Source organism: Eulemur rufifrons, chromosome 19 (genome assembly GCF_041146395.1).
Source record: "Eulemur rufifrons isolate Redbay chromosome 19, OSU_ERuf_1, whole genome shotgun sequence".
NCBI classification, from domain to species: domain Eukaryota; kingdom Metazoa; phylum Chordata; class Mammalia; order Primates; family Lemuridae; genus Eulemur; species Eulemur rufifrons.
The window spans coordinates 47,754,587-47,777,633 of record NC_091001.1 but is presented as its reverse complement, the minus strand read 5'-3'; the positions used below and the strand labels follow the sequence as shown (position 1 = coordinate 47,777,633).

The 23,047-nt window shown below is 43.2% G+C and overlaps 1 protein-coding gene across 1 annotated transcript in view; it reads right to left on the bottom strand.

Annotated features, from left to right (window-relative positions):
- The window catches only part of REEP1 (receptor accessory protein 1), a 105,761-nt gene that overhangs the window by 22,052 nt on the left and 60,662 nt on the right, over nucleotides 1–23,047 (bottom strand). Inside the window, exons 3-5 of the mRNA XM_069494534.1 lie at nucleotides 16,844–16,920; nucleotides 10,524–10,644; nucleotides 8,187–8,300 (exon numbers count right to left, since the gene is read on the bottom strand). Coding sequence (XP_069350635.1) covers nucleotides 8,187–8,300; nucleotides 10,524–10,644; nucleotides 16,844–16,920 — 312 coding nt within the window. The remainder of the gene's footprint in view (nucleotides 1–8,186; nucleotides 8,301–10,523; nucleotides 10,645–16,843; nucleotides 16,921–23,047) is intronic.

Sequence of the window (23,047 nt, the reverse complement as noted above, 5' to 3'; positions counted from 1 at the left end):
CAAAAACAAACATCAACTGGCAAGGGAGGCTGGATGGGTGGTGAGGAGCAGGGGCTGGGGAGGTGAGGCAGGCCTGTGCTGAGCAGTGACGGTGCACAGGGGAGCTGGCTCTCCATAAGCAGATCAGGCCTGGTCACCTGGCGATGGGGTCTCAGGGTCACCAGGAAGGGGGTCCTCCACACACAGCGGCTGCCCCTGGCCCTGCATGTGGATGTCTCAGCTGGAAGCTTTGCCTGGGCCATGCTTCCCCCTCAGAGGCAAAGGCCCTGTCGGAAAGGAGCAATGAGAATGGAGAAAGGACTAAGGAGGGCAGAGGGGGCATCTACACGACAAATTCATCCACCTGCTAGTGAAAACTAGAGCTATGGTATGTAGTGACTCTAAAATCCTTAGGGGTGAACAGTCATCTCTCAGGTACTCAGCCACTGGCCCTCAGGGCCTGGTGGTGTCATCTAAGTAGAAAATGGCCACGAAGTGTCAGCTGAGTGGGTAGGGGAGGGGGCCTTGGGGTGATGCAAGGAACAGTGGGCTGGGAACTAGAGACCCTTGCTCTGATTCCTGCAACTGACAGCCGCGTGACCCTGGGCAAGTCACTCAGCATCCCGGGGCTCCGTTTCCTCTGTGAAGTGGGGCTCCACAGAGCATGGCAGCTGAGGTCCTCCCTGCTCCAGCAGTCCACAGCTTGACCTTCCTCCACTCTTGGTGGGTGGCAGGTGCTCACGTGTCGTGAGCTGCCTTGCAGGGACCCACACACCCCAGGGCTGAAGAGGAGGAAGATGCAACTATACAGAAAGTCAGGCCCAGAACAGTGAAGGAAAGCATGGGTGAGCTTGCCCAGGAAGACACAGCACATGCAAGATGGGCTGGGACAAGAGTGGGAAACTCAGCCTCTCCTCCAGGAGAATCTGAATTGTAAGTAACCTCCAATGCCAGCGTCTGACTTGGTTTTTCATTCTGTTCCACAGTGAAAGGATCATGATCATCCTCAGAGATCAAACTGACATATGGGAAGTGAATAACAGGTAAATTCTATTAAGCATCTATTCTGAGCTCTGCCTTCTGTGACGTCTTTATGTACGTCATCTCATAACTCGTTTGTGGCAGGCACTATCATCACCCCCATTTTGCAGATGACGAAGCTGATGTTCACAGAGGTGCAACAGTAAGTAGTAGAGCTGGGGCTCTTAAACCTGGTCTGCTCATCCTCAAAGCCCAGCTCTGGATATCCTCGATGCTAAGCACTGCTCTATCGCTCATGGCAGCCAGAAGTATGTACAGCACTCATTCCTTTAGCATTTACTGAACACCTATGGGGGACAAGACACAAATATAAATGACTACAATGGTGCCACTGGAGGATCCAGGAGTGAGAGACCAGTTCTTCCTGGGATCACAGGAGGCTTCATGAAGGAGGTGGCATTTGACCTGGGTTGGGCAGGACTTCAAAGAGGTAGAAACAGAGGCAGATGGATGACCAACATGACCAAAGGCAAGAAAGAGAAAATTCTAGAAACAGCAGAGTTGCCATTGCCACAACAGTATAGAAGCTGGTGCTGTGGGTGTAGTACCAGAAGGGCTAGAAAGGTAAGGAGAGACAGAACTGGAAGGCTGGGATCAGGGTAGGACCACACAGGCCTCAAATGGGAAGCGACAGGAGCAGGTGACACCACTTGGGTAGCTAATGCACCAGTCCAAGCTCGGAGTGAGGGTGAGGGGGAAGAAGGCCTGGAAGGAGGGAAGGGATGTCAAACGGTCAAGACTTGAACATTAAGTGGGAGGAAAGTGGGGCATCAAAGCTGACTGAGATTTGGGGCCTGGGTGCCTGAGAGGACAGTGATTTCATTATCATCAGAAAGGGGGGACACACAGGAGGGGCAGATTTGGAGTTAGGAGACTATTGACTAAAGGCACCAAGGAGACGAGGGGAGGAGATGTTCAGCAAAGAACCAGAAATGCTGGAATTGAGCCCTGTGCAGGTAAGCTGACCTGGGAACCAGGGACTTCAGGTGACAGCTGAAGTTAAGGGAAAGGATGAGATGGTGCAGGAAGAGAGAGGAGAGTGAGGGGGGGACCCAGAGAAATCCACCCAACACTGAAGGAGCGAGAGCACGAGAGAGGAGTCAGAGAGCAGGAGGTGAACAAGATGGTGCCCTGTCACCACACAAGTGATCCTCAAACTGTTTTCTCTGACCTTCTAGATCCAACCAGCCTCTTCTCTGACGTTAGGAAGGCAGGCTTCTCTCTTCCCACTTGGACCCTTGATGCGTCAGGCTATATAATCTCCACCGGTAAACACGGAACAGCAACGGGGCAAGTAACATCAGACCAGCAACTCCATGTGAATTCTTGGCCCTTCCTCTTCAGCTCACTGTGATGTTGGGTCTTTTGTTTGTTTGAATCCACTTGACCATTTATGGAGTGGAGGGAGATGAGGTAACTTTCCAGGTAGAAACACTGAGAACAGGGATCCAGAATGATGGGGCCCTGAGTGACAAAGGCACGTGCGGGGAAACCACGCTGGGAAAAAGTCTTCCTTGGTTATACTTAGACAAGTTTTGAAAAGTGAAGCTTGGGTGCAGGTTGATTTATTTGGGAGACTAGAGGATAGGGAGTACTTCCAACCTTTTTCAGTAGGTTGTCCATAACAGTTTAGAGATAATCTTGGTGTTTACAACTGGTTGCCGTGGTGAATTCTAAATATTAACTTTATGTCACACAGTCCTCAGTTAAAACAGAAGAAAGAAGGCTGACTTGATGTGAGCTAGCACAGGGGCCAGAAAACATTCTTCTGAGAAGTGAAGAGATAAGCATGGGGTTTCTTGGAGTCCTTGGCCTCTTAAATTCAGCAGACACGAGGGCGTGAAGCCAGAGAAGTGAGACCGGAGACCTGGGGAGGGGACAGCAGTTGTCTCTTTTCCCTCCTTGGAAATACCTTTTAAGCATGACCCGATACAGGGAGGTTTTATAAAAAGAAAATCAACATCTGCCCTCTGATTAATTGTAAATTAGTAGGTTGTTTTTTTTTGTTTGTTTGTTTGTTTTTTTGCTAGAAAGCAAACACAAGCAAGGCAACTGACTCCAGTCGGGTCAGAAGTTCCAAATCACTGAGCTTATGAACTTCTTCAAATGAGCTTCTGATTCCAAAACTAAAGTTTCACAATGGTTTGAAAGCAGCATTTTATTCAAGCCAGAGGTTTAGATAAAGCACTGATGGATAAAAGATAAGGATAAGGAGGACTTTTAAAACTTTTTTACTATTTATACTGAATTGTTTTGTAGAGTTGTTTTTTTTTTTTTTTTTTAAGGCAAAATTGAGTGGGAGTAAAAAAAAAAGTGAATGGGAAAACATAATACTTTATCTCAATGGATCCTGTCTAGTTTTTCAGATGCTAGGGCTGTAACCAACGCTAACCACTATCCCCTGGTGGTTGTCAACCATAATTGCAGGCTAAATGCCTGAGTTTTGGAAGGCAAATCAGGAAAGCAGAGGTCAGTGTGAAAGCAGGGCTCGACCGGGTGAGGTGGGGGGCAGGATGAAGAAATGAGAGCTACGACATGGGTGCTCCTACAGGGTGAGTTTCCACCTCCCTATTTTCCTGGTGAGACTTGCATGCAGAGGCCCCCAAGAAACTGAGTAGGTTAAGGAGGGCTGGGTGTCCTGTAAAAGCCAGAGCAGCAGCAGGTGAAAGGGTGAAAATAAGGCAAAGGCGATCCCAAGAGGGTTAACAGAGGGCTTGGGGCAGCACTATCTGATAGAACTTTCCTCGATGATAGAAACATACTATATCTGTGCCAGCCACCAGCCACAGGGGCTACTGAGGACTTGAAATGGGGCCAGTATGACTGAGGAATTCAATTTCAGGTTTACTTAATTTTAATTAATTTAAATTTAAATAGCTACATGTGGCAAGTGGCTACCACATTAGACAGAACAGGACTGTAGCAATTAAAAGGTACATACTTCATATCAATCAATAAGGTTTAATGAGTAGCTATGAGTACAAAGCACTAAGCAACTAAGGCTTGTTTTGGTTTTGTTTATTATCTGAACAAGAAACAAAGGAAAAGAAGCCAGAGACCCTCATCTCAAGAAACTAACAATCTTAGTTAAGCTTTATCTGCAATTCAAAAACAAGAGCTGCAGCTAACAATATGGAAATATGAGATTCTGGGGTAGAGTGGAACCACACACAGACACACACACACATACCTGAAAAACATCTGCAGGAGAAAAATCCCTAATTCACAGAATGCCAGTAGCTTTCTTCAATAGATGACTTTAATAATAGCATTGGTATTACTGGAACTGTTCTAGGGATCAAATCTCCAGGAGAATTAGGTAACATTATTTTTTGAGTTATGAAACAAGTAAAAACCAAGTTTGGTTTACCAGGTCTGAAAATTGGGTGAGTGGAAGAGACCTAGGATATGGTTCAAATTTCAAGGTTAGTGAGGCAGCCTGGAGACCTCATGGAGGTTTTTTTGTTGTTGTTGTTGTTGTTGTTGTTGTTGTTTTGAGACAGAGTCTGGCTCTGTTGCCCAGGCTAGAGTGCCATGGCATCAGCCTAGCTCACAGCAACCTCAAACTCCTGGGAACTCACGGTTTTAAAACTTCAGTTCAGTTGGTTCTTCTCCACTATGGTTTCTCTTTCATGTGAGGATGTATTTTGCTTAACAAATGAATTCTTAGAACATTATTTTTTTAAAAAGAGAAATTTTCAATACTAGTCTTTAAAAGACCTGGGGTTCAATTCTTCCTCTGGGTGGAATTATAAGCTAGAAAATAGGTAATATGTAGGAGCAGAGCCAGCCAGAGACTAGGGATGCCTAGATAGAAGGTACTAGACAAGTGTGTCCTCAGGAAGGAAATAGAGCAGTTTTCACCAAAAGAAAACATGCATCAACACTTCAGGGGATAGGATGAGACCGTGGGCAAAATTGGGGTTGGATCGGGGTTAACTGCCCTGGAGAGAAATTTCTCATGTCTAATGTTTTTTGTTTTAGCTTTTCCAGTTCTAAGACAAAATAGTAATATTAACATTATTAACAACTTACGTTTGTATTAATATAATGATATCGTTTACAAAGTTTTTTCACACTTTATGATGACGCAAACATAAATTTTATTAGGGAAAAGGCCCAGGGCTCAACAATTATTTTTAAAGGATTAACTAAAAGTATAGTAAAAAAATTTTCATTCTTCCGTTTAAGCTCTGTAGGTTCCTCCTGGGGAGCCATCAGAGGCTGGAAAAAAGAGAAGAGGGAGGGAGGAATTACTCCTTCATCCCATCACTTTATCCCAGCCTTCACTTATCTGTCAGAACTAAGAGTCTTCCCAACACTTAACGCTCTTGCTTTCATCCCTCTGACTAAGTGCAGTAGATATTGAGAGTGAGAACAGATTTGTGAGTTGAGCGTGTTTTGTGGGCGGAGAAGACAGGCAGGTTCAAGAGATCTACAAAGAAGCCAGGAGTGGGGTGATCGCAGAACCCAGATTGCTTGGAACAGGCACAGTTTATACCTGCTGTCCCAGAATAATTATTATGGCACCTTGTCATTCTCAGATGTGTCCTGGTTTGAACAATAAATTATAGGGTCACCCAAGCCATGGATCGTTTTTTGTCTTCTTTTCAGGCAATCGCTCTAACCATTCTCCTGGGGTAATCAATAAGGTTGTTAAGAGCTCAGCTGGGTGCAAAGCACTGTGCTAGGCTCTTTGGAGCATACAAAAGAGGAGGAAGAATGTGTAGTCCCATGTAGCATTTCTCAAATGGCGTAAGTTTTGGGCAAATAAACACTGCCACGCACTTTCTCAAGGTTAATGCTTCCAAGGAGCTACATCTGCATCCCAGGAATGTTTTAACCCTAACCACCTGTGCTCCTGCAATTCTGGATGGGGCCTCAGGCAGTAACCTCTACAGAGCTGGCTGTTTAAAAATCATGAGGGGAACTTGTTAAAAATAGAGATTCTGATTTCACTCCCTGAGATTCTGATTCAGCATATCTGGGAATCTATTAAAAAACAAAATAAAAACAAAGCTTCCCAGGTGGTTTGGGTGTGAAAGCCAGATCGGACCCACTGGTGAGTCATCAACACCCTTTGACCACTGCCTGGAGTGATCCACTGTCGCTATGGAAACCACAGACCTCAGCCAGACTGGATTTTTGAATTTTACTTTTTTTCTTTCTTTTTTTTTTAAAGTACACATCTGTTTCAAAAATAGACGGCAATATTTTTAGAAAAGACGTGTTTTCTCTTTCCAGATTTTTATATTTAGAGAGAAAAAGCAAAGTCCCCACAAGGCAGAAAATTTTCTCATCTGAAACTAAATTCAACAGAAAGCAGATGTCTCTCACTACTTAAGACCAACTGGGAAGAACTAATGAGCAGTTATTTCCTGAGGCAAGCTTCTCACTGTCTGGCGCTTCCTTCAAGTTTTAACTGTTGTAAGGTGTCTGGATGGAGGGGTGGGCGGTAACTGGCCAAGACGCTATCAAGACTCTTGAGGCTCCAGCTTGAGGCAGACCTGGAAAAGGATGGCCCTGCAGATGTCACTATGGGAATAAAATTTACACACAGACAGCTGAGTAGTCAGGTGACCCATACTGAAGGACCCTGACAAATACACCACATTTACACTCAGTGATTGAACTGAGTCACAGGCAGAGGAGAAGAGGTGGGAGAGAGGGACCCAGAGAGGGTTTCTGTAGCTTTATGTTGCAAGGTTGGCCTGATGAATTTAGAATTTAGTGATTCTGAGTTCTCTTTTCTTTCAAGTTAAAAATAAAAGTATAAAATGATTGCATCTCAAACAGAGGTTCTTGGAATTTACTGTTGTTCATAAATCCTGATAGATCTTGGGATACCAAAACAGAATTTCCCTTCTAAAGATACTGACTGGGATCCCTCATATTGCCAGCAACTATCAGACTAGGGTGGGCAGGGACCACCCAGGGACCAGCTATATGTAACAGTGGGACACCTCACTACAGTTCTGCTATAGAAGGAGCTGGTCTTGTCTGAAATAGGAATCATTCCTTTTAGGTTCTTCTTTCTTGTCCAGCTTTGTCTGCAGAACTCCTGGGCTTCCGTGAGAGGTGCTCAGTTCTTCCCCCAGAAATGCTCCTCCCGGCTCAGGGCACAGAAAACCCAGCGTGGTCCCCTGACCACTGGCTCTCAGCACCCTCCACCCTGCCATGCGCTCACAGCCCACAGAGCACCGAGCTCTGTATGAACTGTCCTCCTCCAGACCTTTCTACAGCCCCACCACCTCTTTCTCCAGACCTTCACATCGCCATCAGGGACTTACAACTTCCCTTTGCTAATACACCTCACCCCCCAGCCACTGTGTCTCCCCACACAGTAGCACAACTGCCTTTCCTCCACCGCAGCCAAATGCAGACCCCTGCTCCACAGTTGGGTTGGGGAAGGGTTGTCACCCGGAAACACTAGGGTGATCTGCTGAATTTTCCCTGAGAGGAAACGTCTGACAATTTTAATTTTTCAGGTCTGAGTAAATAATGAGGAATCTACACAACAAAAAAGAGTGTGATGTGAGAAGCAGCTAGGAAGGAACACAGTTTTGAAAAGGGCTGGATGGAAAAGAGGACAAAGTAATGCTCACAACACAACATCCCAAAGACCAGCATTTATTTCAAACCTCCTTCTCTTGAGTTACTACTGCTAGGCACATCACTGCCATCTATGTCCAAACCACCCAACTTACGCTCTGGGACCCCAGGTCCTTTCCCCTGGATCTGCTGGGCCGCATGAGTGTGGAGTCCACCCACTTGCTCAGGTAGGCTCTCCACCTGTCCACTGTGAGTTTAGGTGACCCTCCCAGTGCACCCCAGGAAATTACAAGGACACAGTCTCTTCCTTCCTCTCCTTCCCTCTCCCCTTTTTCCCAGGCCTAAGCTCCAAGTTAAAAATTCTTAATGTGGGACCCACAGGTAAGCTTTAAACGTGTGTGTGTGTGTGTGTGTGTGTGTGTGGTGTGAGAATTCTCTGGGGCAAGATTCACCATTTTTTATATCAAAGTTTCAAAGGGACCCCAAAAAAGACAAGGAACCACTGACTGCTCCTCAAGCTGTTCTGTGCAGTCACATGGGTGATGAGCAGGGTGGACTGGAGGGAGGGACTGAGATGCTCGTGCAGCCGTGGTGGTCAGGGCCCGGCACAGTACCTTGGAAGCAGCCATCACGGCCGCCGTGGCCGCCACGTTCAAGCCCCGCTTCCCAAAGTGCACAAGGGCATCGTAACTTCGGTCTTTTGCTTGGACCAGGCAATCATCGATTTCCTGTCAAAGGAAAAACAGAGGCACACTGAATTGGAAGGTTCAAATAAATCTCTATTCTCTTTCCCTTCTCCCAGGCGCTGGGCTTGGCATCTTGCCTGATTCTCACCAGCCCTGAAAAGTCCTGGGCACTGTGAGCATGCGTGTAGATAGACGGAGGGAGAGGGACAGCAGAGATACCTGGAGTAGAAAAGGGAACTCTGAAAAAACAGCAACCTTCTGCACCAGCAATGCCCTGGGATTGTTTCTAACACCCTCTAACCTCTCAGGGAGGCTCTAGGAGGTCCTGGATGTGGACCGTCCTGCCTGCATTTTACACACAGCCGCTCACTAAGACACTGAAAGAACCTGGGGTGCGGAGAATGCCAAGAATTGAGCTTCTACCCTTAGACCTGCCACTAACTGGCTGTCAGGCCTTGGCAAGTACTCAGCCTCTCTACACACAGTTTTGTCTCCTGAAATATGAGGATAATGATAATACCTAACTGGTGCAGTATGGTGAAGAATAAATGAGGTAATTCCAGTAAAGCCTCTAACGCAGTAGCTGGCTTCAATAAGTGATAACCATTGTCATTTTCCTTATCGTAAGGGGGTTGGGCCCCTGTAGTTCTAAAATTCTGTTATTCTATACTTATTTAATTCTACAGCCAAATATTGCCCCACGTGTGTAGCGATAGGAGGGAGTAGGATGCTGAAAGAAATGTGCTATTTGATAAGGGAGATCATTTTACAAATATTCAAATAAGAACAGAAATTAGAAGTCATCCATTGTCATAAAATAAGGTAAAGGTGAGTGGAAAACAGCACTGAGGTCTCCTTCAGGGACCAAAGCCAAGTATAATACTGGTTAAGTTCAAATTTGGATCAACTCTGGCTTAATCTTTTTGTTTATATTGGGTTGCCATTGTTTTAAGAGAATGGCTGTTTGTCATTACAGTAGCTCATTTCAGAGTTCAGTAAGACAATGACATTTGGCTTCAGTCTGTCTGAAGTTCAGCACATTAGTGCATTTCCTTTGCTTTGAGGTGTGCAAGTGGGGTCAGCACCCCCTGCCCCATGACTCCCCCACCGAAGGCTTCCCTGGGAAGTCGGGAAGTCAGGAAGTCAAATGGCAGCAGCCAACCCTCTAACTGTGACACCCCTGCCCTCAACTCTGGAAGTGATTTTGGCAGCTCTTAAGAGTCAGTCACTCTTATTCACTTCAATGGGAATGATACTGGCAGGTTCAGGGAAAGCTCAGCAATTGGGGAAAGGGGAGTAGGAAGAGTGGAGACGTGATAACCAGGTTAAGACAGGGACCCATTCCTCAAAATCCACCCTTCTGAGACAGGAAATGCTGTGGTCCTAGCTCCTAAAGGGGTTTCCAGAAATGTCTACAGCGGCCTGCTCATCCAATCGGTTTGTTCCCCACAGCCTTCCCCTAGAAGTCCAAAGTATCAACTTTCAGAAACAACAGAAATTAATCTATCAAGCCACCTATAGGGCTCCTATTTTATGTTGAAGGACTCTGCCACACAGTCAGTTTAGAAAGTAATGTAATTAATGAATTATACAATGTTGGAACCTTTTGACCCGATAATCCCACTCTTGGGAATTTATTCTAAGATAATCAAAGGAACTATAAACTCCATGAATGGTAGTATTCACTGCAGAATTATCTGTAACAGAAAAAAAATAGAGACAATCTAAATATCTAGCAGTCAGGGAATACTTTTGTTATCATGGGTCATTATGAAGACTAGGTAGAAATGGATTATGTGTAAATACATTTAAGACCTCAGAATAAAAATATTTTATCTATATTAAGTTTTAAAAAATTTAAAAAAATATTCTATGTAAAACTTTGAATAGTCTACATACAAAAATCATTTCTACAAAAGGTCAGGGGCTAAGCATGACAAAAGGAATGAAATTCAGTTTGGGGGGAATTAAATTGTGAGTGGATTTTTTTCTTTCTTTTGTATCAATTTATGGAACTGTTTTCTAATAAATAATGATAAATAACATCTGTTAGAGAATCTCACCACTATTTCTAAACAAGTCCCAAAATACACTTAAAAAAAGGTTAGAATGAATAACTTGTTGGAAGTAAGTAACAGCCAAATGTGTGGTCTTCTACAATAAAATAACCTGCCCTTTCTGTTTATCGCTGTTTTTTTTTTTTTTTTTTTTTTTTTTTTTTGCTTTACTCGCTGGGAGGAGTGAAGGCAGAGTGGTAAGAATTACCTTTTCTTTTGAAGACAGTGTGGGATGTACAAACTTCCGGTACAGGAGGCTGGAGCCTTTTGTGTAGGGAGACAGCAGCCAGGCTACAAACGCTATTTTTAGTTCATAATAGAATGGAAACCTGGAGAGAGAGAAGAAAACACAAGTTCCGTTAGGTTCTCAGCAACGCCACCCTCATGAAGGGGGAGACCCGGTGGGCAGCAAGGACGCCCCTCCTGCCCACACACACAGGACTGCCAGGTCCCCAGATTCCTCCTTCCTCCACCCATGAAGGTGAGCACGCACACAGCACAACCTCAAGGCCTCTCTTTGAAAGCCAGTTTATGTTTTCTTTTGTTGCCAAAGCAAACAAGGAAGGCAGGTTCTCTCCAGCAACCACCCTACAGCCCTGCCTGGCAAAGGCTGGCGCTTCCTGCCACACTGTGCTCATTTAGGTTGGAGCTGGGGCTCCAGCTGCAGCCCTCAGGCTCCGAAGACCACGTTGCTGCTAAAGACCCAGTTGCTCACTCTTCACTCTTGTCCAAGAAGTTATAAACATCATGGGGAATTACCATAGGGTGGACCTGACGATGAATCTCCAGACTGAGAATAAAAGCTCCCCCTTGTTGTCTGTCTTCTTGGCCCCAAGACAGGCAAGGACAGAAGCCCAACTCTTGCCAAGGAGGAGAATGCTACTCACCCTATTAAGTCAATGGCAAGCAAACAGATCTTGATTTTTTTGGTGCCAAAAAAAAAAAAAAGAGTTCAGGGTGCAGTAACATACAGTTCTGGAGTTTGAAGTCCTGCATACCCTTGAGCCCATTCATTTATTTGTCCCGCAAACATTCACAGCACCTGTATGTGCCAGCTTGTGCCAAGCACTGGGGAGACAAAGGTGAGCAAATAAGACCTGATCTCTGCCCTCCTGGGGCTTCCGGTCCAGTGGAAACAAATAAGATTGTGGCATCTTTGGAACTGAGGGTCTCCTCCGGGAAACAGAGATTGAGAAAATAATCACAAAGAATATAGAATAGCAACCTGAAACAAGTGCCATAGTGGGCCTTTGCTAGCCCACATAGTGCCCTTGAAGGTATTACAAAAAGCCAGCCCCTTCACCTAGAGGCAGCTCTGTGGGCACACAGCGTGGCAGGCTGAGCTTGGGCTGGATTTCAGCTCCACTCACCTCCTTGGCCAGATATTCTATGCTGAGAATAAGCTGTGCAACCACATCGGGCAGTCCTGAGATGCATCAACCCCCTCTATTTATTTTCTATATTCTGATGCTTTGACATCTTGGGATCTTGCTGACTCTGGAGGGACCGTCCCTCCCAGATAAGCCAATTTCTGGGGATAGTAAAGAACTCACCTGCCAGCACACCTTCCATATGCAAACCAACCAATCCAGAGCCCAAACTCCCACCACCTCTACTGGGCTCTCACGCTCTGGGCCACGATCCACTTCCCCCAGTCACCCCAGGGCCAAGTACTAGACAACCAGAGACAGCCCCACACTCCAGAGCCCACTGAAATTATTCAAAGCAGCCAACCCCAAGCCTGCTTACCCTGCCTCACCCTTTCCTTCCTTTACTGTGGACACCACAATAAAGGCCCTCACACGTTTCCTCCCTCTGACTCCTGGTCGACCCCAGTGTGTACTGAGTGACGTGCTGTGCCTCCTTTTTCTAAGGATCTGTGAGTGTAAAAACTTCTTCATTCATGACAGTCATTTCTGTGCCTGCATATCTTACTACACCTAATTAAAACAAATCCCAGGTATCCTTGAGACACGATGCTATTGAGGGGAGAAGGCCACCTGTGCTGGTCTGAGAGATCAGAAAGGTAAATCCTTCCCAGGCATCCTCCCCAGATAAGGGAGCAGAAAATAAGAAAGAACAGTTTCTAGGAAGTCATTCCAGGGCCCTTTTACTCTCACACAGACCCCGCCCCCCAGCCTCCCCAGCCCCACCGGCTCCTCCTTCCCCATGGAGGTCTCCTGGCAGCCGCCTTCACTCCAGCAGGCCCCCCCTGAATATTCCCTCAGCAATTAGGGGGCGCTTTCATGGCAAGATTGTTTAATGTTTCACAGCCAGAAAGGAGAGGGGCTGAAAGAACAGAGGTGTGATTCTCTCACATTTGAACACTCTGGTGATTAGTAATGGAGGAACTTTTGTTTTGAAAACAAGTACTTGCCAGCCCCAAGGGGAAAGCAAATGAATCTGGCAAGCTCAGACACAGACGCATGGATAATCCCAGGGACATCTGTCACACTGCAGCTCCTTTATTTATTATGTAAAACACGTATTTAAAAAAAAATAGGTCGTGCATGCACATAGTTTAAAAAATACTAAAAGTCCAAAAGATATACAATAAACAAAGAGTCTCCTTCCCACCCCTGATCCCCAGTCCCTTTTCTAAAAGCAAAACATCATCAGTTACTTGTGCAGCCTTCAAGAGGTTGACCAGGGCTAGGCATATATATTATGCAGGTATACGACTTCTTTAACCACCCCACATACACACAGTAGCATTCTATACACCCTCTTCCTACACCTTGCTTCCCCCTAGCACACACACAGTTATATCACACCAATACAGGAAGGGATACCCCTCTCTCTCTCTCTCTCTCTTAAGAGACACACTGAAATGCAGGGTGCAATCATAGTTCAGTGTAACCTCGAACTCCTGGGCTCAAGCGATCCTCCCTCCACAGCCTCTCAAGTAGCTGGGACTACAGGTGTGCACCACCATACCCAGCTAGTGTTAAAAATTGTTTTTGTAGAGATGGAGTCTCGCTATGTTGCCCAGGCTCATCTTGAACTCCTAGCCTCAAGAGATCCTCCCTCCCGGGCCTCCCAAAGTGCTGGAATTAAACCCAGCCACCTCACTCTTCTTAATGGCTGCATCTAAGCACACTAGTATCTGCTCAGGCCTCTGTGAATGGATATTTACGGTGGTTACGATCTTTGGCTGCTACAGCAGCGTTGCAAGCAAACCTCCTTATGTATGTATGCTTCTTTACATACACATGCAAATGTATCTTTAGCATAAATACCCAAAAGTGGAAGTTCTGTGTGTACTTTATTTAAAGACAGAGGTTGCACCTCCACACAAACATGGGCACGAGAGCCAGATTCTCCCTAGCCACGCCCTCACAGTGTATGGCAGAGCCTGCCCCAGGCTCTGTGGGATGAGTGTGCATAGTAGATCCAGAGTGGTCCTTCTGGACTGCCTGAGCCCCTTTTATTTTCTGGCCAGCCTGCTACAGACCCTCCTTGTTCTTTGGGTTCTTTCTGGTGTATCCCATCCACACTGGTGCAGCCTTCAAAAGCCTTCCTGCCTCCCAATACCCTGGCATCTCCAATGGCAAACTAGGGTAGTAGACTTGGTGTGGGGTGTCCTCCAGGCCTGCGCATTTGGGTGCTGACTTCCCAGGCAGCCTCTGGACTGGTAGGAGAGAGAGCTACTCTGTGTTCCCCTGGGCAAGGGAAGTCAGCTGGTTATAGAAGAATCACAACCAAATGGGTGTGTTCCATGGGCAAAAAGGTGGCATAAGTATCCAGAGAAGAAAAAAGGAAGTCATTTCAGCCCAATAATCCCTGACCTTTCCAGGACTGGTTAAAAGTAGGCTTTTTTTGGAGTCTTTTCTAGGTAGCAAAACCAGAATCTCAAGACTGCATCCTACTGTTAGCAATCACTACATTTTCTTTTAATTTCTTTCCTCAAGCTTTTTTCCTGCCCCACTTGTGTACTCAAAGATAACCACTGGCTTATTGGTTGAGTCACTGTTTTATTGATTTGTTCAGTTGCGAAAATTCTATTGAAAAGCTATAAGGTGAAGGTATGTGCTGAGCAGTACAGGGAAACCAGAGCTCGTTGAAACATAACCTCACCCTTAGAGGTTTCTCATCAAGTAGGAGAGCTAAGACAAACATGTGAGCCCATCAGCGCTGCTACAAGGGAAGCATGAACAAAGTCCCAGTAGGGGACAAAAGCTTTGCCTCCCTCCAAATTTCCTTTTGTTGCTCACCAACATCCACCCCAGAATTTTCTTACTATTTACCTGGCATCATCTCAACCTCAATAGGTCCAAAACAAACCTCTCGGAAGTTTCTATAGGTTCTCCTCTGGTGGGTGAAGGCCCCCTGCCCTTTGCAGAGTCAAATGAGGAAATGGCCTTAAGACTGAGTGGGCCCTAAGTTTTAGAGAGTTGAGGAAGTCTAAGTTTCAGGTGACCATAGGGATGTAGTATGTTGGCCACATGAGAAGCTTCCCTGGGATGCCAGCTGACCCATGGGATATGATATCAAAAGAAGCTGGGAGCTGCGAGTCAACTCTCAGGCTTCTCAGAGCATAAATGGGAAATCTCCTTACCTCTCCAGTGTGAAAAGAGACTTTTTAGGTAGGAGTAAAGGTTGTATACATCTTAACCAGGACAGAAAAGCAAGAAATGAAGGAGGGAGGGAGAAAGGAAGATACGCATACACGACAGGAGAAAAAAGAATGCTACTCCTAAACCATCAGCCTAGAAGAACAGAGGACAAAAAGGGGCAAGGATCACCTACTTCAGGACAGAAGAAAAATATGAGATGGAAGAAGAGAGACAAAAGTACTCAAGCACCTGTACCTCACTGGGGTTGGAAATTTCCCAGGTTATTTTCTCTCCTGAAGGCGTCTGAGAGGTGCTGCCTCTGGCTCAGCCACCCAGTGCCTGTACAGAACTAGCACACAGTAGGTTCTACGATTGGTTGTGGCAGGAGATGCCTCCTGGACCACCCTCCCTGGGAACTTCCCCCCTTCTCCCTTCCTCCATTCTATTATAGGCAGGCCCCTGGTAGCCTTGTTAATACCAAGCGATCTCTAGACCACAGCTAAGTACTTACTACTTAGTACTTACTAAGTAAGTACTTCATTAATACTAAGCAAGTACTAAAAACTAAATGATCTCTAAGTCACAGGAGAGGAAAATTTGGAAGGGGGAGGCTCATACTGATCCTTTTTGGGTATGAACTCTTTTCCTCTCAAAATGGAAATATCTTTATTATTTTCTCTGAAGACACACTTGATCATGGTAAAACATTCCTATAACATAGCAAATGAAAAACCAACCCTATTATCTTAAGTTGTAGAAATAACCCTGGTTAATTGCGCTCTTTACACTACTTTTACTACCCAGCCACATGTGCACAAACTCATGCCCTTTAAATATAAACAGAACGCTATATATTATTCGCAGACTCTTTCACCTAAGAAGACACAATATAGTAATACAAAGACCTAGCTTATGTTTTTTAATTGTTTCCTTGCTGGAAATATTAATAGCTGCATTGTTTATAAGAGAAAAAATGGCAACCCACTTAAATGTCCATCAAAGTGAGATTAAACAAATTATGCTTCATCTATATCATAAAATACTATGAAGCCATTAAAAAAACAGGTAGATGCAGTTGTGGTCATATGAAAGTATTCTGAAATAAATTTAATAAGCAAAATGAGAACTGTTATGTATATTGTAACACTATTGTTAAAAAAAGAAAAAGTGTGTGTATACACACTCATATACATTTTTTTTAATTTGTGAAAATTTATGGGGTAATTTTGTTACAGGTATATAATGTGTAGTGATTAAGTCAGTTATTCAGGATGTCTGTCACCTGAGTACAATACACTTTGGTTAAGTATCGTCATCCTACCCTGCTATCAAACACTGAATTTATTTCCTTCTATCTTACTGTATAGTTTGTATACATACATAAAATTTGTTTATTTACATATATAAAATTTTTAAGAGGATACACAACTGTGAATAGTGGTTATGGTGAGAGTGAATGGCATGTGGAGGAAACTTCGGTTTTTGTTTTGCTTTGTTTTATTTTTTTTAAGAGATAGACTCTTGCTTTGTTGCCCAGACTGGTCTGGAACTCCTGGGCTCAAGCAATCCTCCTATCTCAGACTCCTGAGTAGCTGGGATTAAAAGCACTTGCCACCACACCCTAGGAAACTTACTTTTTACTGCATACTTTTGTGTACTGTTTCCTTTGTTCCCTTTTTAAACGTCTGAATGCTTCTTTACCAACTCCATTAATTGAGCAACTGTGTCTGTCTTTTCCATTACCACTTCCCCAGTGCCTATAACCATACTTGCTCTTATAAATTCACTCAGTAAGTATTTACTTGAAAAACAACTTTCATAGACTAACTTATTAAAAATGTTTCTACTACTATCTCTGCACTGTGTCTCTGGCTTGAGATAAGGCTTGAGGGTGGCTTCAGCCCTTTCCTACCTTTCCCCTGACATTAGGAAAAATCGTCCTTTAAAATGTCCCAAATCCTGGAGTACTTACCAACAAAGGAAGATGTCTGTGAATGTCTCTGCTGTGGTGAAAAGTGCAAATATAATCCAGTACATCATCCATTTGACCTGTTGAAAGAGGAAGCAACAAAGCTAGCAGAAAAGATCAAGGAAAAATGGCCACCCAACATCCAGAAGAACAGCCTCCCAGATGGAGGGTGCAGAGGCATGTTCAGGCAGTGCAGCTTGCATTTGTAACCCCTTCACTCTACCCTTCCCCAGCTCATGTCCAATTCTACACCAGACCTTGGGGCTGGAAGCAAACAGGCTGTTCCATGATTGACCCAAGCTCAAGGCCAAATTGGATCCCTTTGATAGCCCTCAGGTGAGCCAGGGAGATCTGCAGACCAGGAATGACCCAGGATTCAGTCAGGTCATTTCTCTAGGACTAACATCAGGTGAGCAAACACTCCAGGCCTCCACATAAACACACCCTGGAATGAAGTTTAACCAGGCCAGGCTCTGGGATGAAATGGTAACAATTTTCACTGGTCACGAGGAATCTTTTCTTGTGGGAAGGCCCCAGGGCCCCTTGTAGAAACTGATCTTCCTTTAAATCTCTCCCATTGGACCATCCTTTTCCATCTTCCATCTCTACTGCCTGTCTCCCTTAATGAAGGCCTTTGTCCCCTCTCTCTTGAACTACTACAAGATTCTCCTAACTGCTTCCCTTATCTCCTGGCTTTCCCCTCACCAACCCATACCACAAGCCACACTAATCTCCCCAAAGTATAAACTCATCAGATTTTATTTAAAATCTTCCAGCCTGCAGAATAAAGTTCAAATTCCATAGTCTGCTCCTTCCAGCTTCTAGTAATGATGGAGTAGCTTGTATTGGACTAACGCTCCTACCAGTGGTGATAAACTCTGAACAAAATATTTGAAAACAATTGTTTGAAGGCACTGGGGAGCAATAAAAAGCAGGCAGAGGCTGGGCATGGTGGCTCATGCCTATAGTCCTAGCATTCTAGGAGGCTGAGGTGGGGGGATCGCTTGAGCTCAGAAGTTTGAGGTTGCTGTGAGCAAGGCTAATGCCACAGCACTCAGCCCCAGCAAGAGAGTAAGACTCTGTCTCAAAAAAAAAAAAAAAAAAAAAAAAAAGCAGGCAGAGACAGCAAGGGATCCAACCTTTGGGGTAAGGGAACCACACTGGATTAGATCCAGGTTGATGTGGCTAAGGACAACCCCCAGTGTGCACACGGTGGAGCAGTTAAAACAGAAATCCAGTCTTATATGCTCAAGGAACTAGAGAATGCAGTTTGAGACTGCCAGAGATGCTGGAAGTAGAGAGGTAGAAAGCCCACAAAGAAGGAAGCCATGAAGGGGCAGGCCCCAAAAATCTACATATAAATTCCCTTCAGATCATTGGCTAGCCTCCGAATTGCACAGAAGCAGGTTAAGACTTCGAACAAAAAAGTTTCTTTTATTAAAAACAAACAAACAAACCCAGGAAACTGAATAGCTGAAGGAATTGAGCAGTTAAGCAGAGAGTCTATCTCTGCCCACTGTATGAAAAACAGAGTTTGGAGTTCAAGTCCTACAAAGTTAGAGGGGCTTGGTAAACATTTTGGGGTTTCCAGTGAAACATCCGAAGGACCACAACTAGCAGTAAAAACTATATCTCAACATCTACGACCAAAGGCAAAATTAAAATATAGCTGCCCCCCAAAAATGTAAGACCTAACTACCATAGGGTCAAGATGATCTGCCTGAATTTAACTGCCTGCTAGAAAAAAAGCTCAACACTATTCACAAGAATGCAATAAAAATCTGGAGTTTCTATAACGTATCACATACAAAATCCAACATACAATAAAAAACTGTACGTGTGAGAAAATAGGAAAATATGATCCATGGTTATGAGAAAAATCAGTCAATAGAAACAGATCCACAGATGACCTAGATGTTAGAATTAGCAGACAAGGGCTTTAAAAAGGTACATCATATATTGAGACAACCAATTATCCACATATAAAAGAATGTGGATATACAAAATTTATATACTATATACAAAATTTAACTTAAAATGGATCAGACACCTAAATGTAAGAGATAAAACTATAAAACAGTTATAAGAACACACAGGAGTAAATTTTTCTGACCTTGGATTAGGCAATGGTTTCTTAGATATGACACTAAAAGCATAAACAACAAAAGAAAAAATAGATAAATGAGACTTCACCAAAATTAAAAACTTTTGTGCTTCAAAGGGCACCATCAAGAAAGCAAAAAGACAACCCACAAAATGGTGGAAAATATTTGCTCATCATATATCTGATAAGGTATTATATCAAATATATAGAGAACTCTTACAACTCAGCAATAAAAGGATAAATAACCCAATTAAAAATGTACACAGGGACCATAATATTAAAGAAATTGAATCAATAACAAATAAATACAACACTCATTTGTGACAAAAACTCTCAGCAAAGTGGGAATAGAGGGCAACCTCCTCAACTTGATAAAGAATATCTACAAAAAAACCCTACAGCTAAAATCATACTTATGGTGAGAAAATAGATGCTTTGCCCCTAAGATCAAGAATAAGGCAAAGATGTTCTCTCTTGTGACTCCTATTCTATATCATAACGGACATCTTAGATTAATACAATAACACAAGAAACAAAAGATATACATACTCAGAAGAAAGAGAGAAAACCATCTTTCTTCATGGAGGGTGTAATTGTCTACGTAGAAAATCCCAAAGAACTGATAAAAAAAAAAAAAATCCCTCCTGGAGTTAACAAGCAATTATAGCAAGGTTGCAGGAGGTTGCAGCAAGATTAACATATAAAAGTCAATTGCTTTCCTATATACCAGCAGTGAACAACTGGAACTTGAAATTAAAAAAACAACACCAGTAACATTAGCACCTTCCAGAAATGAATTACTTAGAAATATATCTAACAATATGCATAAAATGTCTATATGAAGAAAACTACAAAACTCTGATGAAAGAAATCAAAGAAGAGCTAAATAAATGGAGGGATATTCCATGTTCACGGATAGGAGAACCCAATATTGTAAAGATGTCAGTTCTTCATAACTTGATCTATAGATTCAATGCAACCCCAGTCAAAATCCCAGCAAGTTATTTTATGGATATCAACAAACTGACTCTAAAGTTTACGTGGAATGGCAAAAGACCCATAATAGCTAACATAATACCAAAGAAGAAGAACAGATTTGGAAAAATACTAACATTACTAAACTTCAAGACTTACTATAAAGCTAGAATAATCAAGACTGTGTGGTATTGGTGAAAAAACATACAAGTTGATCAATGGAATAGAATACAGATCCCAGAAATAGATCCACAGAAATAATAGTCTTTTGACCTTTGACAAAGGACCAAAGGCAATTCAATGAAGAAAAGATAGTCTTTTTAACAAATGCTGAAACAGCTGGACATCCATGTGTAACAGCAACAATAAAAAAATGGATATAGGCACTGACCTTACATCTTTCACAAAAATTAACTCAAAGTGGATCATAGGTCTAAATGCAAAACATAAAACTGTAAAACTTGCTAGGCATAGTGGCTCACACCTATAATCCCAGCACTTTGGGAGGCCAAGGTGGGAGGATCACTTGAGGCCAGGAGTTGGAGAACAGCCTGGACAATATAGCCAGACCTCATCTTTACAAAAAGTAGAACAATTAGCTAGGTGTGGTGGTGCATGCCTATTGCCCCAGCTACTCAGGAGGCAGAGGCAGGAGGATCACTTGAGCCCAGGAGTCTGAGGTTACCATAAGCTATGATGATGCCACTGCACTCCAGTTGGGGCAACAGAGCAAGACCCCATCTCAGAAAAAAAAAAAAGAAACTATAAAACTTCTATAAGACAACATATGAGAACATCTGGAGACCCTGGGCTTGGAAATGAGTTTTTGGATACAACACCAAGAAAGAATAAAATAAGTTGGATTTCATTAATATTAAAAAATTCTGCTCTGAAAAGATACCATTAAAACAATGGGAAGACAAAGTACAGACTGGGAAAAAATATTTGTAAAATATGTATCTGATAAAGGACCTGTATTCAAAATATACAAAGAACTCTCCCTGTAATCCCAGCCACTCGGGAAGCCAAGGTGGGAGGTTCGCTTGAGGCCTGGGCAACATAGAGAGAGACCCTGTCTCTAGAAAAAAATACATATATACAAAAAGAACTCTTAAAACTCAACAATAAGAAAACAAACCCAATTAAAAAATGGACAAAAGATCTGAAAAGATACCTCACCAAAGAAGATATATAAATATACAGCAGCTTATTAACAAAGCTTTCATTAGGAAAGCTAAACTTTTCTTTTGTCTCCACTTAATGAGACACTTATCCTTGGAGGAAAAGGGGGGTTCAGTATTATTTTTCTTTAAAAAGTAAAAATATGCTAAAGAATCTATAGGAAAATGTGAATACAATGAATGAAGATATGGGTGATTTCAAGAGAAAGAAAGAACCTCTTTAAAAAGAAAAAAAGATCACAGGACATGTGTATAGAAAGAAAAAAAGAAGCAAATGATATTCTGGAACTCAAAAACATAGTATCTGAAATAAAACAGCTTTTGTATGGAATTAACAGCAAATTGGATACAACAAAAGCAAATATCTGTGTACTTGAAGACACAGTAATAGAGTTATCAAGACTAAAACCTAGATCAGAAAACAACAACAGTGAGAAACTCAATACCTGTGAAACAGTATCAAGCAGTCTAACATATATTTAATATGTAATAGGAATTCCAGAAGAAGAGAAACAAGAGAATGGGACATTAACAAAAAAAAATTTTTTTTAGATAGGGTCTTGCTCTGTCACTCAGGCTGGAGTACGGTGGCAGGATCATAGCTCACTGTATCCTCAAACTGCTGGGCTCAAGTGGTCCTCCTTCCTCCGCCTCCTGAGTAGCTGGGACTACTGGTCTGTGCCACCATGTCCAGCTAATTTTTCTATTTTTTGTAGAGATGGGGGTCTCACTGGTTTGCTCAGGCTGTTCTCAAACTCCTGGCCTCCAGCAATACTCCCACCTTGACCTCCCAAAGTGCTGGGATTGCAGGCATGAGCCACTGCACCCAGCCTGGACATAAAAATTATATGAAGAAATACTGATTAAAATTTCCAAAATTTGATCATAAAGAACAAATCCACAGAACCAGGAAACTCAGTGAATCTCAAGCAAGACAAATACAAAGAAAATCATACCTAAGCACACCATAGTAAAACTGCTAAAAAAAAAAAAAAATAGAGAAACTCTTAAAAGTAGAAAACAGAGAAAGGAAGATACATTACACACAGGGAAATGACAATAAAATTGGATAGCTAACTTTTCATTTGAAACAATGACTACCAGACAAAAATGGAATAACATCTTTAAAGTGCTAAAAGGAGAAAAAAAAAGTCAACCTGGAATTTCATACCCAGAAAAAACATCTTTCAAAAATGAAGGCTGTTCTGGTGAATCTCCATCGTCTTTGTGACTCTAAAATATGCATCTCAATGGATTACTTAAAGGTATTCTCTATTCAGAAAAACAAGGTAGGCTTTGTCCATAAAAAGTAACTCTGTCTGAGACACCACATGCTGCCAAGGTTATTTAGCAGGACAGGCTCCTTAGCAGAAGGCAAACAAGGCCTTGTCCAGCTGTAAAGCCCATAGCATGCTGGGGCTCAGGACCCAGGAATTCCCAACACCAATATCCAGACACACTGCCAGGAGCCTGAATTCCCTCTCTATAGGCTTTTTCTGTTTAGTATTCAAACCACGCTTTGGTATCTTCAATTAAAAACAAAGACCAATGACAGTAACAATAAAAAAAAAATCCCCTTCTTTGATACAACCCTTAGCTACAAACTTCTCCAGTGAGTCATCTGTACTTGCAGTGTCTACTTCCTCATCCTCCACTTGCTCAGTGCACTGCATCCACTACAGTGCACTGCATCCACTACCTCAAAACTGCTCTCGCTGGGGCTTCTACTTTGTAACACACTTCAAGGGAGATTAAGGGACCCCCTTTCCTTTTTTTACTTGACTTGACTTTTCAGCTGGATGTAAAACGATCACTTCCTGAAAAGCTCTCCCAATACTACAACTGTCCTGGTTTCCCTCTTGCCTCTCTGGCCATTTCTTCCACGTCTCTTCAATTCCTCCCCAGGGCTCTGTTCTAGACATCTGCTTCTAACTCTAGACGAGGCAG